The sequence below is a fragment of the Simochromis diagramma genome, unplaced genomic scaffold (genome assembly GCF_900408965.1).
Source record: "Simochromis diagramma unplaced genomic scaffold, fSimDia1.1 OVJJ01000486.1, whole genome shotgun sequence".
Lineage (NCBI taxonomy): Eukaryota > Metazoa > Chordata > Actinopteri > Cichliformes > Cichlidae > Simochromis > Simochromis diagramma.
Window position 1 is genome coordinate 356,274 of NW_024387047.1, and position 13,006 is coordinate 369,279.

General features: G+C 38.4%; 1 protein-coding gene across 3 annotated transcripts; it reads left to right on the forward strand.

Annotated features, from left to right (window-relative positions):
• Nucleotides 1-1,660: 1,660 nt before the first annotated feature.
• LOC120741747 (cationic amino acid transporter 2-like) lies at nucleotides 1,661-10,804 on the forward strand. 3 transcript variants are annotated; one of them, XM_040044776.1, is made up of 12 exons: nucleotides 1,662-1,810; nucleotides 1,940-2,304; nucleotides 2,726-2,881; nucleotides 2,984-3,149; nucleotides 4,360-4,490; nucleotides 5,818-6,040; nucleotides 7,165-7,301; nucleotides 7,838-7,940; nucleotides 9,221-9,345; nucleotides 9,545-9,711; nucleotides 10,117-10,225; nucleotides 10,374-10,804. In XM_040044776.1, exons 1-12 carry the CDS (start codon nucleotides 1,800-1,802, stop codon nucleotides 10,493-10,495), a joined length of 1,815 nt encoding a protein of 604 aa, XP_039900710.1. In that variant the 5' UTR covers nucleotides 1,662-1,799; the 3' UTR covers nucleotides 10,496-10,804. The 3 variants fall into 3 exon arrangements, with proteins under 3 accessions (XP_039900711.1, XP_039900712.1, XP_039900710.1); XM_040044777.1 differs by lacking the exon at nucleotides 4,360-4,490 and having other exon boundaries at nucleotides 1,661-1,810; nucleotides 5,954-6,040; XM_040044778.1 differs by lacking the exons at nucleotides 10,117-10,225; nucleotides 10,374-10,804 and having other exon boundaries at nucleotides 1,661-1,810; nucleotides 9,528-9,671.
• Nucleotides 10,805-13,006: the final 2,202 nt, after the last annotated feature.

Sequence of the window (13,006 nt, forward strand, 5' to 3'; positions counted from 1 at the left end):
AAGTAATTTTTTTAGGTGATTTGATAAAAAAAAAAAATGTTGTACTTCTAAATACACAATTCATGTGTTCCAACAAATTGATACAATGTCATAAACTTATCATTTATCTATTAAAAATACATAGGAGCTGGTGTCATGTTGTGGAAGCTGCCATCTTGACCCACCATCTGGAATACACTGGCTGAGATGGGCATCGCCGCTCCGCCTTTTTACATTTTACATGACTGGCTAGAGACTGGCCGCACTTTATACATTAGTTTTAATTTAAAGGTCATAAATAGCTCTTTCTCACTATATATGACCATTTAACATTTGTACATGTATATTTTGGTGATCTCTTTCTCAGTATGTTTTTCTTCTTATGTTAGCTTAGAAATAAGCTAAGATTAAACCAGGTAATGTTAGGCTCTAGTGTCCTAAAAAAAAAAAATCACACTTTTCCCCTGATAAACAATTTGATTGCATTCTCACATCGTATGGGAGTTCATTTACGACTAAGAGCCAGTTCAAAGAAAGTTTCACCTACATGGGCAAACAGCAGTGATTATCAACAGAAAAGTTCAGTATATAATAACAACTGACCTCAGTATTGCTGCTAGTGGACAGAAGTGAGCGTCACTGACTCATATCAGACTCCTTCTTTACAGTTTTACTAAATGTGGACACAAGCTAAGCTAAACAGCTGACTGACAACAAAGATGTATTCTGCTTGAACCATGTCACAGCATCCACTTATTAATTAGTGAGAAGAACTTAACATATGATTAATGACAGAAATCACAGTTTTTGTGTTTTTCTTTCCCCAATCTGATGCTGACCCTTAATGGACCTTAAATTAATGGCCTCGTGGTAGCAGTGCTCTAAGTCTGAAAACAAATGTTTTACTAGATTAATATCACAGTGACATTGTGACACTATAGCTAGTTATAGATTTAGGCCATGGCTTTTATGCTCAAGGTGGATTTAAGGCTGCTGATGATACCATTTATGAATCATCTGATTTAAAGGGAAAAAGAAACCAATGACAACAATGAAAGTATTTGCATCTTGAAATGGATCCAGCACAATTCGTTGCAGGACTGCTGAAAGAATCTTGTACAGTCTTAGTTTTTTGTCTAAAGTTTCTGGATCCTGGAAAAAGTTGCCATAAGCTGCTGGACCACAGCTGGAGAAGTGGAAATGTCAACATGATTTCCAAGAGCTGATGGATTACCAGAAGCAAAAAACTTTGGGGGATTTATGTAGCTAACCTGTTTATATGGGCTCAGGAAAACATGGCTCCAACTCCGCTCAGGCTTGGACACTGTGATTTTGCCAGCAGCTTGAAAATCAGAGATAAATTCTGATGGAATAGTTCAATGCTGGAAATTAAAAACCATCCAGCATGTCATATAACCCTGTGAGACATATTGAAGTGAAGGCCAAGAGGTATTTGGTTAGCTGCCACATCTGGGGCTTTCTGTAATGTGTCTGTTCACTACAAACAGTTCCCAGTTTCTGGAAACAGCATTATCTACACTCTACTGTGAAATAGAAACAGTATTAAATTCTTATTTCTATCTGTGCAAGGCATATTAAAGTATTTCCATCACATGCAGCATATATACCTCATACTGTTGACAATTCATTGATAGAAGCAGTGAGACAGGAGGCCTGAACATCATCATGCTGATTAGCTGAATTGATGTCAGGTGTGCCGCTGCAGCAGTCTGCAGGGCTGTTAGCTGGAAAGAGAAGGGATTTTTTTCTTCTCCCCTCTTCTAGTCCACACAGCAGAAACAGATCTAAGCACCTATGAAATGAGTAGCAGGTAATGTTTGTTTTGGCCTTTTCATTATAACTTCAAGCCAGAAAAAGTCAGGCACAGAGAGGCCACATAATACTTGAGTCCTTCACTGGTGTCGGTTGTTTTGTTAAATCACAGTACTACTGATTTCAGAATATGTTCTGTGTTAGCGTTCATCCGTTCCCTGGCCCGTAAGAAGCCTTTGGAGCCAGCAGGTGAGCAGTCCAACTTCTGCCGATGCTTGACCAGCCTGGATCTGATTGGCCTGGGTGTTGGCGGCACGCTTGGAGCAGGGGTTTACGTGCTCTCAGGGGAGGTGGCGAGGGAAGTGGCTGGTCCTAGCATCGTCATCTCTTTCCTGGTTGCTGCAGTGGCTTCAGTCTTTGCAGGGTTGTGCTACGCTGAGCTTGGTGCTCGTGTGCCAAAGATGGGCTCGGCCTACCTTTACAGCTATGTGACTATAGGAGAAGTGTGGGCATTTGTGACTGGCTGGAATCTGCTGCTGTCCTATGTCATTGGTAAGTGGAATTCAGGGGGCACTATACATCTTTACCATGTATTTGACAAAATACATAAATGCAGTATGCCAAGTGTTGTAGTTGTGCATCAAATCCAGTTTGTGCAGCAGTTTGTGGTAGAAAGTGTGAAAAAACAGACACAAATGTTAAAGCTGACACTGCCTGAACTGATTATTTATTTTATTTGATTCTATTTGTAGGGAATTTGATCATATTTAATATAAAATATTTGATATTTACTTCTTTACACACGAAGACCCTTAGTCTTAAATGTTTTGTAAAAGCTGATTTTATTCAGTTTTATTTGTATAGTGTCAAATCACAACAAAGTCACATTGAGGCCTTTTTATATTGGTAAAGACCCTACAATAACAATTAATGGAGTTATCTTCCATGCCTTGTTTTTTAAACTTCTCCTTAGAAACATCTAGTATAGCCAAAGCCTGGACTGGAGCATTTGATGACCTGATACACAATGTTATGGCTAAGCATCTAGGGGAACATACACCAATGGACTCACCTGGCTTGGCTGAATACCCAGACTTCTTTGCTGCTGCGCTGATTATGTTGCTTGCTGGTGACATTTGCAATTTTGACATGAAGTATTATTTGTATCATAGATGGAAAAACATTCTTAAAGGTAAAGTACATCTGTTTATATCTTTCCCTCTGTTTTCAGGGGTGCTTGCATATGGTCTGAAGGAGTCTGCAATCGTGAATACTGTTTTTACAGCAGTAAATGTGACTGTGTTGATTTTTATCATCACTTCTGGCTTTATTAAAGGAGATCTCAAAAACTGGCACATCAGTAAAAAGACAGTTCTAAATGCAACTTGGGAAATTATGTAAGTTTTATTTATGCTAATTGTCATTTTCATTCACATTCTGATAGATTTATTTTTTTTCGCGTACTCAAAAGTCAGTTTTAGGTTTCAGTTTATATTTGGAAATTTTTACTATGCTGGACACAGTACTGTGAAAAAGTATTTACCCCCTTAGTGGTTTCATGTTTGTCACACCAGCATGTTTCAGATCATCAAACAAATTTTGATATTAGAGAAAGATAACAGGGACAATATGTACTACAATCAAGTTTTTACAATAACCGGTGATCTGTCTTGATCTGTGGAAGAATTTCAGCCGACTTTCCTTTGCAGAACTTAATTCAGCCTTCATACAGGGTTTCCAAGCATGAACTGCCTGATTTAATGTCATGCCACACATTTTGTAACTTCTATCTTGTTAGTCCACAGAATATTTTTTTTCAATACTCTTGGAAGTCTTGCAAGACTAATTACTACACACTTTTCTCATAGGCTGGTTAGCATTTTTCCCTTAAAATAAAATATTTGTTCAATATTAAATTTGTTTGATAGTTTAGGCTTGCCAATTCTTCCTTGTTCCTCAAGTTCTCCAGTTTCCTCTATTGTGTATTTATTTTTTGCATACTGGAGTTTAACATTGGCTCTGGTTCATTCCTTGCATGCCCTTTGCACACTTGGAAGATTCATAGGTTGGTGTTAAGTGATCAACAAAACTCTGAAGATAGTCAGGTACGAGAAGTAGACAGGAATTATTGAAAAAGCAACCAGTGTCCAAAGAAAAACTTTGAAAGACCTTCAAGAAGACAGGAGAACTATTTCTTTAAACAAAAACAAGATGCCCAGTCTTACTTTGGGAGCAAAGTATAAAGAAATGAGGGGTAATGGAGATCTAAAGAGCTTAGTAAGAAGAGGTAGCTTGGATGGGGTAATGGAGACTTTTACACAGTACTGTATATTCATAGCTGCCTGCCACCACATTAGAATGCTTATCTCAAATGGTGAGGAGACTTGATCTAAATAGACAATCCGATTTATTTCATTCACAACTTTTTTTTTCCCCTCTTTGTGCTCTTTATAGTTTCATGGTATATTTAAGATTTCTCAAATTGCTCAGTCATATGTATAACTCTTATACAAGCAGAAAACCAATTTGTCTGATAGTATGTACATCATTGATGTGGATATTTCCGTTGTGATATCATGTCATGAAACTACTGTTGCTTTTGTGCAGGAAACTTGAGCCGAATGAAACTGTTGACTTTGGTGTTGGCGGCTTTTTCCCCTTTGGTTTTGATGGAACTTTGGCCGGGGCAGCAACCTGTTTCTATGCTTTCTTTGGATTTGACTGCATTGTTGCTACTGGTACTCTTGAGTAGGATTAACTTTGTTACCTTTCATCTGGCCACAAACACTTTGCCCTGTGAGGTTGTTTATTATATTCCAGTCTGTAATGCACTATGTGGACAAAAGTACTGGGTCACATCTCTTAATTATTCAGTTTAGTTTGTGAAATTTCTTCCATCCAGGATATTCCACATTCAAATGTAAGTGGCATTGCAAAGTACAACCACAGTAACTTGGCTACAAATTGGCAGAAAATTTCTGAGTAAATTTTGAGTATGCCTATTCTTCTACCTGGTGAATTTTCAGAAAACATCAGGATATATGTTGTTGAAGCAAAGGAAAGAAAACAGCCTTTAAGTTCTGAAATAAATGCTTTCCAAGAGAAAACTATAAGTTGTGTTGGGAAAATTCACTGTGAGCAGAAGCAACTTCCAGACTACAGAATACTCAATTTGCATGTTTGTAGAGTTAATAATAGTGATGTGGTTGCAGTGTGACGACACCCTACTTTTTACTCTATGAGCTGTTTTAAAATGGTTCCCTATGGGAGACAAACAGGGAGAAAGCTGCGCTTTGATGATATTTGTGAGATGATCGTAAATCCTATCTCAATGAGAATGGCACTGGATGAAATAGAACTACGATAGAGAAATGGATATCAAAACATAGCTATCGTGTGTGTGTGTGTGTGTGTGTGTGTGTGTGTGTGTGTGTGTGTACACATGTATATTGAAAAAAATAAATAAACACAAATCCCTAGCAAAAGTTTAAGACCACTTGAAAGATGGCAAAAAATCGTATTTTGCATGGTTGGATCTTAACAAGCTTCCAAGTAGAGCTTCAACATGCAACAAGAATAATACATAATAAAATAAAATTATAATAAAAATCACTCCACACACTTTGCTATCTGGAAATCTCATGGACAAATCTAGTTTTGATGACTGCCAGGAGAATGTTGCCTCCATTGTACTAACTCTTAAGCTTTGGAGGTTGGATAAAGCTATAAGACTGTCTGTTTGTGGTTGGCTCAGGCCTTTAGTTCCAGGGAAGAGAAGTCTTTGTGGGAACAGTTTGGAAAAGGCCCTTCTCTGTTGCGGCGCCGTTTTAGGAGACCAACTCTATATTAATGCCTGTAGGCCTAGAATAGGATGTCATAAATTTCCTGTAGGTGTAATGTGCAAGTGACTCAGTACTTTTGTCAGTATAGTGTTTGTGCTTTTGTTGCAAAATAATCTGTTGGTCTGTTTGTTTGATTGTTTTGGCTCATCTGTGTGTAGATCATTTCATTATTAGATTGTTTGCTGAATCAGGAAGTGTACGTCTAATTCATCTGCTTTTCTAGGAGAGGAGGTGCAGAACCCACAGAAAGCCATTCCTCTTGGGATTGTGGTATCCCTGCTTATTTGCTTCGTGGCTTTTTTTGGCGTGTCGGCTTCCCTGACACTTATGATGCCCTACTATCTGCTTGACGCTCACAGTCCATTACCTGTGGCCTTTGAGTACATTGGCTGGGAGCCTGCAAAGTATGCTGTTGCTGTAGGATCCCTTTGTGCACTGTCAACAAGGTAATGATCTGTACACCTGTAAAACACTGAGTCAGTTCCAATTGCTAGATTCATTTACACAATTGTTAAAACTGCATGCTTAAATTTACTTTAGTACTACAGAAATCTTTTCTTTCTTTTTATTAAATTGTCATGCACAATTGCCTGATTTGCCTGAAGGAAAAAAAAAAAGGTTCTTTGCCCCTCACTGGCATCAGGGGGTGTTGTAATTTGACCATTTTTCTAAAAGCAGCAAGGGCAATCTGTTATGATGTAGCCTGTAATGACTTCAAAGCAGTGGAATACTTGACCCCATTTGCTCAGGCTGACTAGTACTAATCATGATTAATATATTGCCTTGTAAGCTATACAGAGAATTGGTGTAGTATATATCGTATGTGAAACTAAATGCATAGTATGCCAAGTTCCACACACACACGATAAATAGAGCTAAGTAATGGACTGTTTAAATACTAGAATTTAAATCACAGAAACTGGAGAAGTTGTCGAACGAGATGCATGTTAATTCATTCACATGCACAAATGCCACAACTACCTGCGAAGTCCATTTCAATGACTGGAGTTACCAGAGGAAAAGCAGACTGCTTATAATCATGAACATAATCAAATAAGCCATTATTTGGCTTATTAGTTGTTAAAAATGAAAATAATTCAACCTCAGTACAACATGATGGGAAATATCCAGAGTCCAGTATACTGTTTTTTTTTTTTTTTTTTTTGTTCTTTAAAAAATATATCTGGCTCTATCATGTTTCTAATGCTAATAAGCTGGCCATTTTAACATGGGAGTGTATGGGCAATGCAGTGCTTTTGAAACGGCAGTTTTTGGCACCTTTCAGCTACTAAGTTGATATTAATTATTTGTAACCATCTTATAGGCAACAAAGTAAAAAGAATAGTAGAAAGAAGCTCTCCCTATTGTCAGAAATCATAGTTCAGCTCTTGTTGAAAGTGGCTTTGCTTGTCTATCCTGTATGTGTTTGTGCTACCGAAGCCAAATAAACGGCATATAAAACTACATCTCATTCTTTGTTGTAGTTATGGCTCATCTGTGAAGTCTGTGATGTGCAACTTGCTGTACCTGTAATTTCACGTTTAAAATGCAGTTGATACGTCATTCACAGTCTGCTGGGAGTGATGTTGCCAATGCCACGGGTGCTGTATGCCATGGCCAGAGACGGCCTGCTCTTCAAGCCACTCAGCTACATGAGTTCCAGGCAAAGTCCTGTCTTGGCTACATTGTCCTCAGGAGCTGTGGCTGGTAAGGCAGCTCTTTTTAACCCCTAGCAAATAGGTTATTAACCAGTTTCAACTTTTTTGGTGTTCACGAAATCAAAAACAGGTGCAGCAGAGGGACAACAATATGTCAACACCCAAAACTGGAATTATTTTGTAGGTGGAGGCTACTGACATAAGCATTCAAATGGTTCCAACCAGTAAATCTAACATAGTGTCTTGATGCATGCTCAATTGTCCAGGTAAAAAAATCTCCCACTGAAAACGTTACGTCCAGATGGACAGAATCAAACTTTTGGGACTAACATAGATTTTCTGTTACCTTCTCACTTTTTCTGAATTTGTAAAGCTGCTTTACACCCTCTTCTGCTTGACTCATTTGAGGCTTTATCTTATTTAATGTTGTAGTTGTCATTGATGCCTCTAGTTCTGCACACAGGGTCTTTCTGTTGCTCCTTGACAAAATGTCAAAGCAAATTAGTGTCTAAACATTTTTGATAAGTGTTAAATTGTAGACTTTTGTGTCATCTGTAGTTGGGTGTGTGTTGCTCTTTTTTGCAGCTTTCATGGTCCTTTTATTTGACCTCAAGGCACTGGTGGACATGAGCTCTATTGGGACCATTTTTGCATACACTCTTGTTGCAGTATGCCTTCTTATATTAAGGTTAGTACTCAGCCTAACAAATTAACATATGCTACTGTTCACTAAAAAAACAATATATTCTTGTAAAAAAAACAACAAAAAAAACTAGCCAGTAGAATAAAGATTGCAAATCAATTTGTACATGCATAGTGCTTTTATCCCCAGGTTAACTGAAAAATCTAAATTGCCGATAGGTGTGAACGTGGGAGTGAATGTGAGTGCGAATCGTTGTCTGTCCCTGTGTGTTAGCCCTGCGACAGACTGGCGACCTGTCCAGGGTGTACCCCGCCTCTCGCCCTATGACAGCTGGGATAGGCTCCAGCATCCCCTGTCACCCTGAAAAGGATAAGCGGAAGCGAATGGGTGGATGGATGGATAGTGCTTTTATGCTTCGAGCACCCAAAGCCCATCCTGTCCAATATCTTTAGAATGGATCAGCTACTGTTTTGACTTATCGTCTTGAGTTTAGTGAATAGATGATGTATCCTACATCACTGGAAGAACATTTACAGCATTTATACAATGCAAACTTTAAACTTAGTGCAAAATAGCATTGGGACAAAATGCTAAGTACATATATACAAATTAATTTATGTGAGCTCACAAACTTTAGGCAGAACTTCATGGTACTAATGATTTGCAAATCTAATACACCTTTATTTTAATCACATTAAAACACAGATAACCTATAAAATGTATACACTGATATTTAATGGTTTATGGTATTTTATTCATCCCAATCATTTGATTATATATGCATGTTGTACAATCATTCTATCCTGAAGAGAGCCGTTGAAAGTAACTGATATATAACCCCAGATTAACAAGATACACTCGAGTGTATGTACAGCTTTTTTTTTTTTTTTTTTTTTTGAGCACGACACATGCTTTTCAGCAAGATGTTGTATTTTTAATCAAGATGATGCTTAACTGCAGCTATTGCAACAACACAGATTCATAGTACTAGTGTGCTGAAATGCCCACCATGCAGTCAACTTTGACATTAAAAATACAAGAAGAATGTGACAATGTTCCTCTTCCAAAAGTCAAGCAACTGTTATCTATAATTCCCAGGTGTTTTCCCAAATGCTCTGTTTACAACTGTGTACCGTTGTAAACAGGGCATTGTCCCGACTCTTGAGGTGTTGCTGCTATCAAATTCAAAATAAGCCTTTTTTTTTTTCATGAAAAGGTAAAATGTCTGTTTTAAACATTTGGCATGTGTATGTTCTACTGCAAATGACTTGGTCAAACAAGAGTTCCAGATTAGATGTAAGCCTGACTGTTTTTGTTTGTTTCAGGTACAAAGATAATGCTGGTTTTGTCCTCAGACTGGAGCCATTCTCAATAAGGGATGTGCTCAGGCCTCCATTTCGAGCTACCCACCGCACCTCTAAAAATGTCACCATTCTCACCATCATTATCTGTGAGTCATCCTTTATCACCCCGCCACACACACCCCACCTGATTTGCTGAGGCTCCTGACAGCTGCTTCACTTTGATACTTTGTATCTTGAGCAGATACTGCTAACACTATTCATTAAAAATAATTTTTGCTATTAAGAATGCAGAAATGAAACAAAATTCTAGTATTATGTTTTCTGACAGCTCCGACCTCTCCCCAGTGTTCCTGGTAATCGTTTTAACCGTGCTCCTGTCTGAGGCCTTGTACTCACTCAGCAGACGGGAACTATGGAGCATGCTCCTCGTCTCTGTCCTCGTGCTGACATTGGTCCTTGCCGTTGTTATCATCTGGAGGCAGCCACAGAGCAGGACTAAAGCTTCTTTCATGGTAAAGCAGATGGTGTTGGGCGCTTGGTTCCAAATGTAGGATTTCATGCTTCTTGAAAGTCTGCTTCTATTGATTTTCATTGAATACAGCTTATTTGGGGGTCAGTTGCTGGGCCTCACTAAGGGTCTGTTGCAGGGCACAGAAAGTTTATAGCAAATAAATGTACGGCATGTTTACTAAAGGGAGGGCAACCAGTGGGCAAATGCTGGCTGACATTTTTTTTTTTTTTCTTCTTCTTGTTAAACTCCAAAAAGAAGGAATAGTAAGGAGAGTACTGGTACTGTCTGTCCCTGCTTAAAAAAGAAAACACTTGGCCTTTTTACTTAGGAAAAACAATGAAAAAGTGTAACTTCTAAAGTCAAAATGACATGCATAAATCAGTCATGGGTTCATATCCTTCTGCAGGTTCCCTTTGTACCTGTAATTCCAGTTTTAAGTGTCTTCATTAATACCTACTTGATGGTTCAACTGGAAGGAGAAACCTGGGTCAGCTATGCTGTTTGGATGGCAATTGGTAAGAGCGTGCATTTTCAGCCATTTCAGGTAACTAGGATTGCTATCAAATGCTTTTATTCTTCCAGGTTTGCATCATTGTAGAGAGCATATAGATGTATTAAGGAATAAAGACAGTAAGTTCATGGCATGCTATCCCCTTTTCTCAGGTCTGATTGTATACTTTGGCTACGGAGTTCGTCATAGTGTCCAGAAACAAAGACTCCAAGAAGCTCATGATCAGCTTAGTAGCAATAACATAAGCAGTAATGTTGTGGATTGTGCTGCTTGATGCTGTGTTCCACAGAATATTTAAGATGATCAAGAAATCACCTTAAAATCCTATTTTGGAATTTTACCCTGACTGACACAAAGCTGGTATGTGTCCTTTGATGCATATTGTTTAGCTAACAACTGCCTGAACTAAATATTACCATGGCAACAAATGTTGCAGTTTTCTGTTTTGGTTTGATCAGTCAATCTGTGTTATGCAATCTTGGCTATTGTTGTTTAATGTTAGTATTTCTGAGTTAATATTTCACTTTTTAAATATTGATGTATGTTTCTGGAGTTGGGGGGGGAGTAAATTTGTTTAAAAAAATAAAAAAGTAAACTAAATGTACCTAAATAAACTTGGTTCAAGTGAAGAAATTATGGTTTCCCGTTAGGTTATACTTAATTACTATTAATCTGTATTTTTATTTTGTCACTGTGGGAGTGCAGAAGAACCTGAAACACTTCATTTCCTCAGCACTTGGTACCATAATGGCTGATTAAAATAAAGTACACCTTACCTTTTATTTACACTGGCAGTAATTGTATTGAGGGTGTGGGGGGGGAAAATATCAAAAATACTCTCAAGACATTCTGCAAGGTTTTTCTTTGAGCCAAATTAAAATGACGTGTTCTGTGCACTCACGGTGCTAGACTAATCAAATTTCGAGTGGAGAACTTTGGGACACCTTGAATACTCCAAAGACCAAACTATTTCATTCATGACATAATTTTCTTCACTATTCATTCCATCAGTGTGTGAATGAATAGTGGAATTGTACAGCGCTTTGAAAAGCGCTGTATTAATGCAATCCATTATTATTATTGTTATTATTATATCCCCCCTCTCTCATTTGTAGCTCTTAGTTATTACAAATACTTGATTGAAGTTGGTGGCAGTGGTGGCACAACCAGTTATTAGTTATGACCCATATTAGTGTAGCCTGAGACTGAGCAATCTATGGCCCTTTTATTATGCACACATATCGTCCCTTCATACACAAACGTCATGAAGTCACATGAATGTGGTCAAAAGTGTGCAGCTGATGGCAGGTCTATGGTATTCAGAAAAAGTCAGATTTATACATGTGAAGTTCTTCATGACGTTCTTCAGTTTTCTTACAAAGAATCTGTAAATGGCTTTAGAGCCACACATTCCTTCTTATACTGCTCTATAGCTGTTTATTGAGGTGAAACATTGGTGGTATGTTCGTGACTAACAGTGAATCGCTTTTATTGCACTGTTCATGATTGTTTTTTTTAAAAAAAAAACAAAAAAAACAAACATTTAAACCTACCGGGTAAAGAGTTGATTTGTGTTACCAGGTTGGGAGATGGTCTCTGTGTCATTAATACAAAATAACAGTGAAGTGAGCAAACCTGTGCCATCTGTTTAGTGGATATGGGTGATGAACAGTGATCTTTTGTTATCCATCCACCACAGAACTTTTCAAGCATCAAACAAAACTTCAATACAGTAAAATGAAAATGTCAAAACTGTACATTCAAATTAAAATATTCACCGACTGTTACACGAAGCTTGGCTCATGAATTTATGCAATTGGCCCCGATATTCACTTTGTTTTCAGGAGTTATTCCACCATTGACCACTGAGTGGAGTTGGCATAGCATTTTTTTGCTCTCCATACAGTTTATGAATTCAGCTTGCTGATATCAGGATTACCTGAAACTTGCACTGCACCCACTAATCTAAATCTCATCTACTGCCTCCACAACTCCATAATACTGGTCAAAACTCTGTCGCTAAGGCTTTGAAGTCAGAGGGTTGTGCCTGAAAATAGAGGGTTGTGCCATAGGGGCTACGACAATCTTTACATACAGTCTATGGTATGTAGTGCTTTTTCAAGAAGCCGTTTTGAAGAAACTTCTTGGCCACTGATGGGCCTTCAGTGTTCTAAATCCTTCCATCTGTACAGATTACCTGTCTGCTCCCAGATGCTATCCTCCTCCTTAGAAGGACCGTCATCTAGGAAAGGTCAATTAAATAATGTCGGAAGTGAAATACCTCCCATGACATTTGGACTTGAGAATGCTGTATGTACATAATATTACTGGCTGCTAATAACAATGCTGGTCTTTTGCGGTAACTGATGTCCTGTCATTGGTCCACATATTACTCATAATACTGATCCATTCAGATAGACAAAAACATAGTTTATACACTAATCTGTCTTATATTTTCCAGCTGGTGTGTTGTTTTTTTTTGGTTCTGCACTTTAAAACACCCTTTAGTCCTCCTGTCAGTCTCTGGGGCTCACCTGAGCAGCTGCCACCACCAACACTCAAAATGAGTCCATCAGGGGAGCACCAACACACACACTTGTGCAAACTTGCCTTATTAGCTGCTCCAGATTGGCCATCCTAAAGCCCAGATGTCTGTGACCTCCCACTGCCCCCTAAATGCAAAGCTATTGTGATTAAAGCATGATTGGCAGTGCTGGTTATTAATTCTAATCTGGGCCACATATGTGGGGTGGTGGGCAGAGGGCAGGCAGCAGTGTGTGCCAGG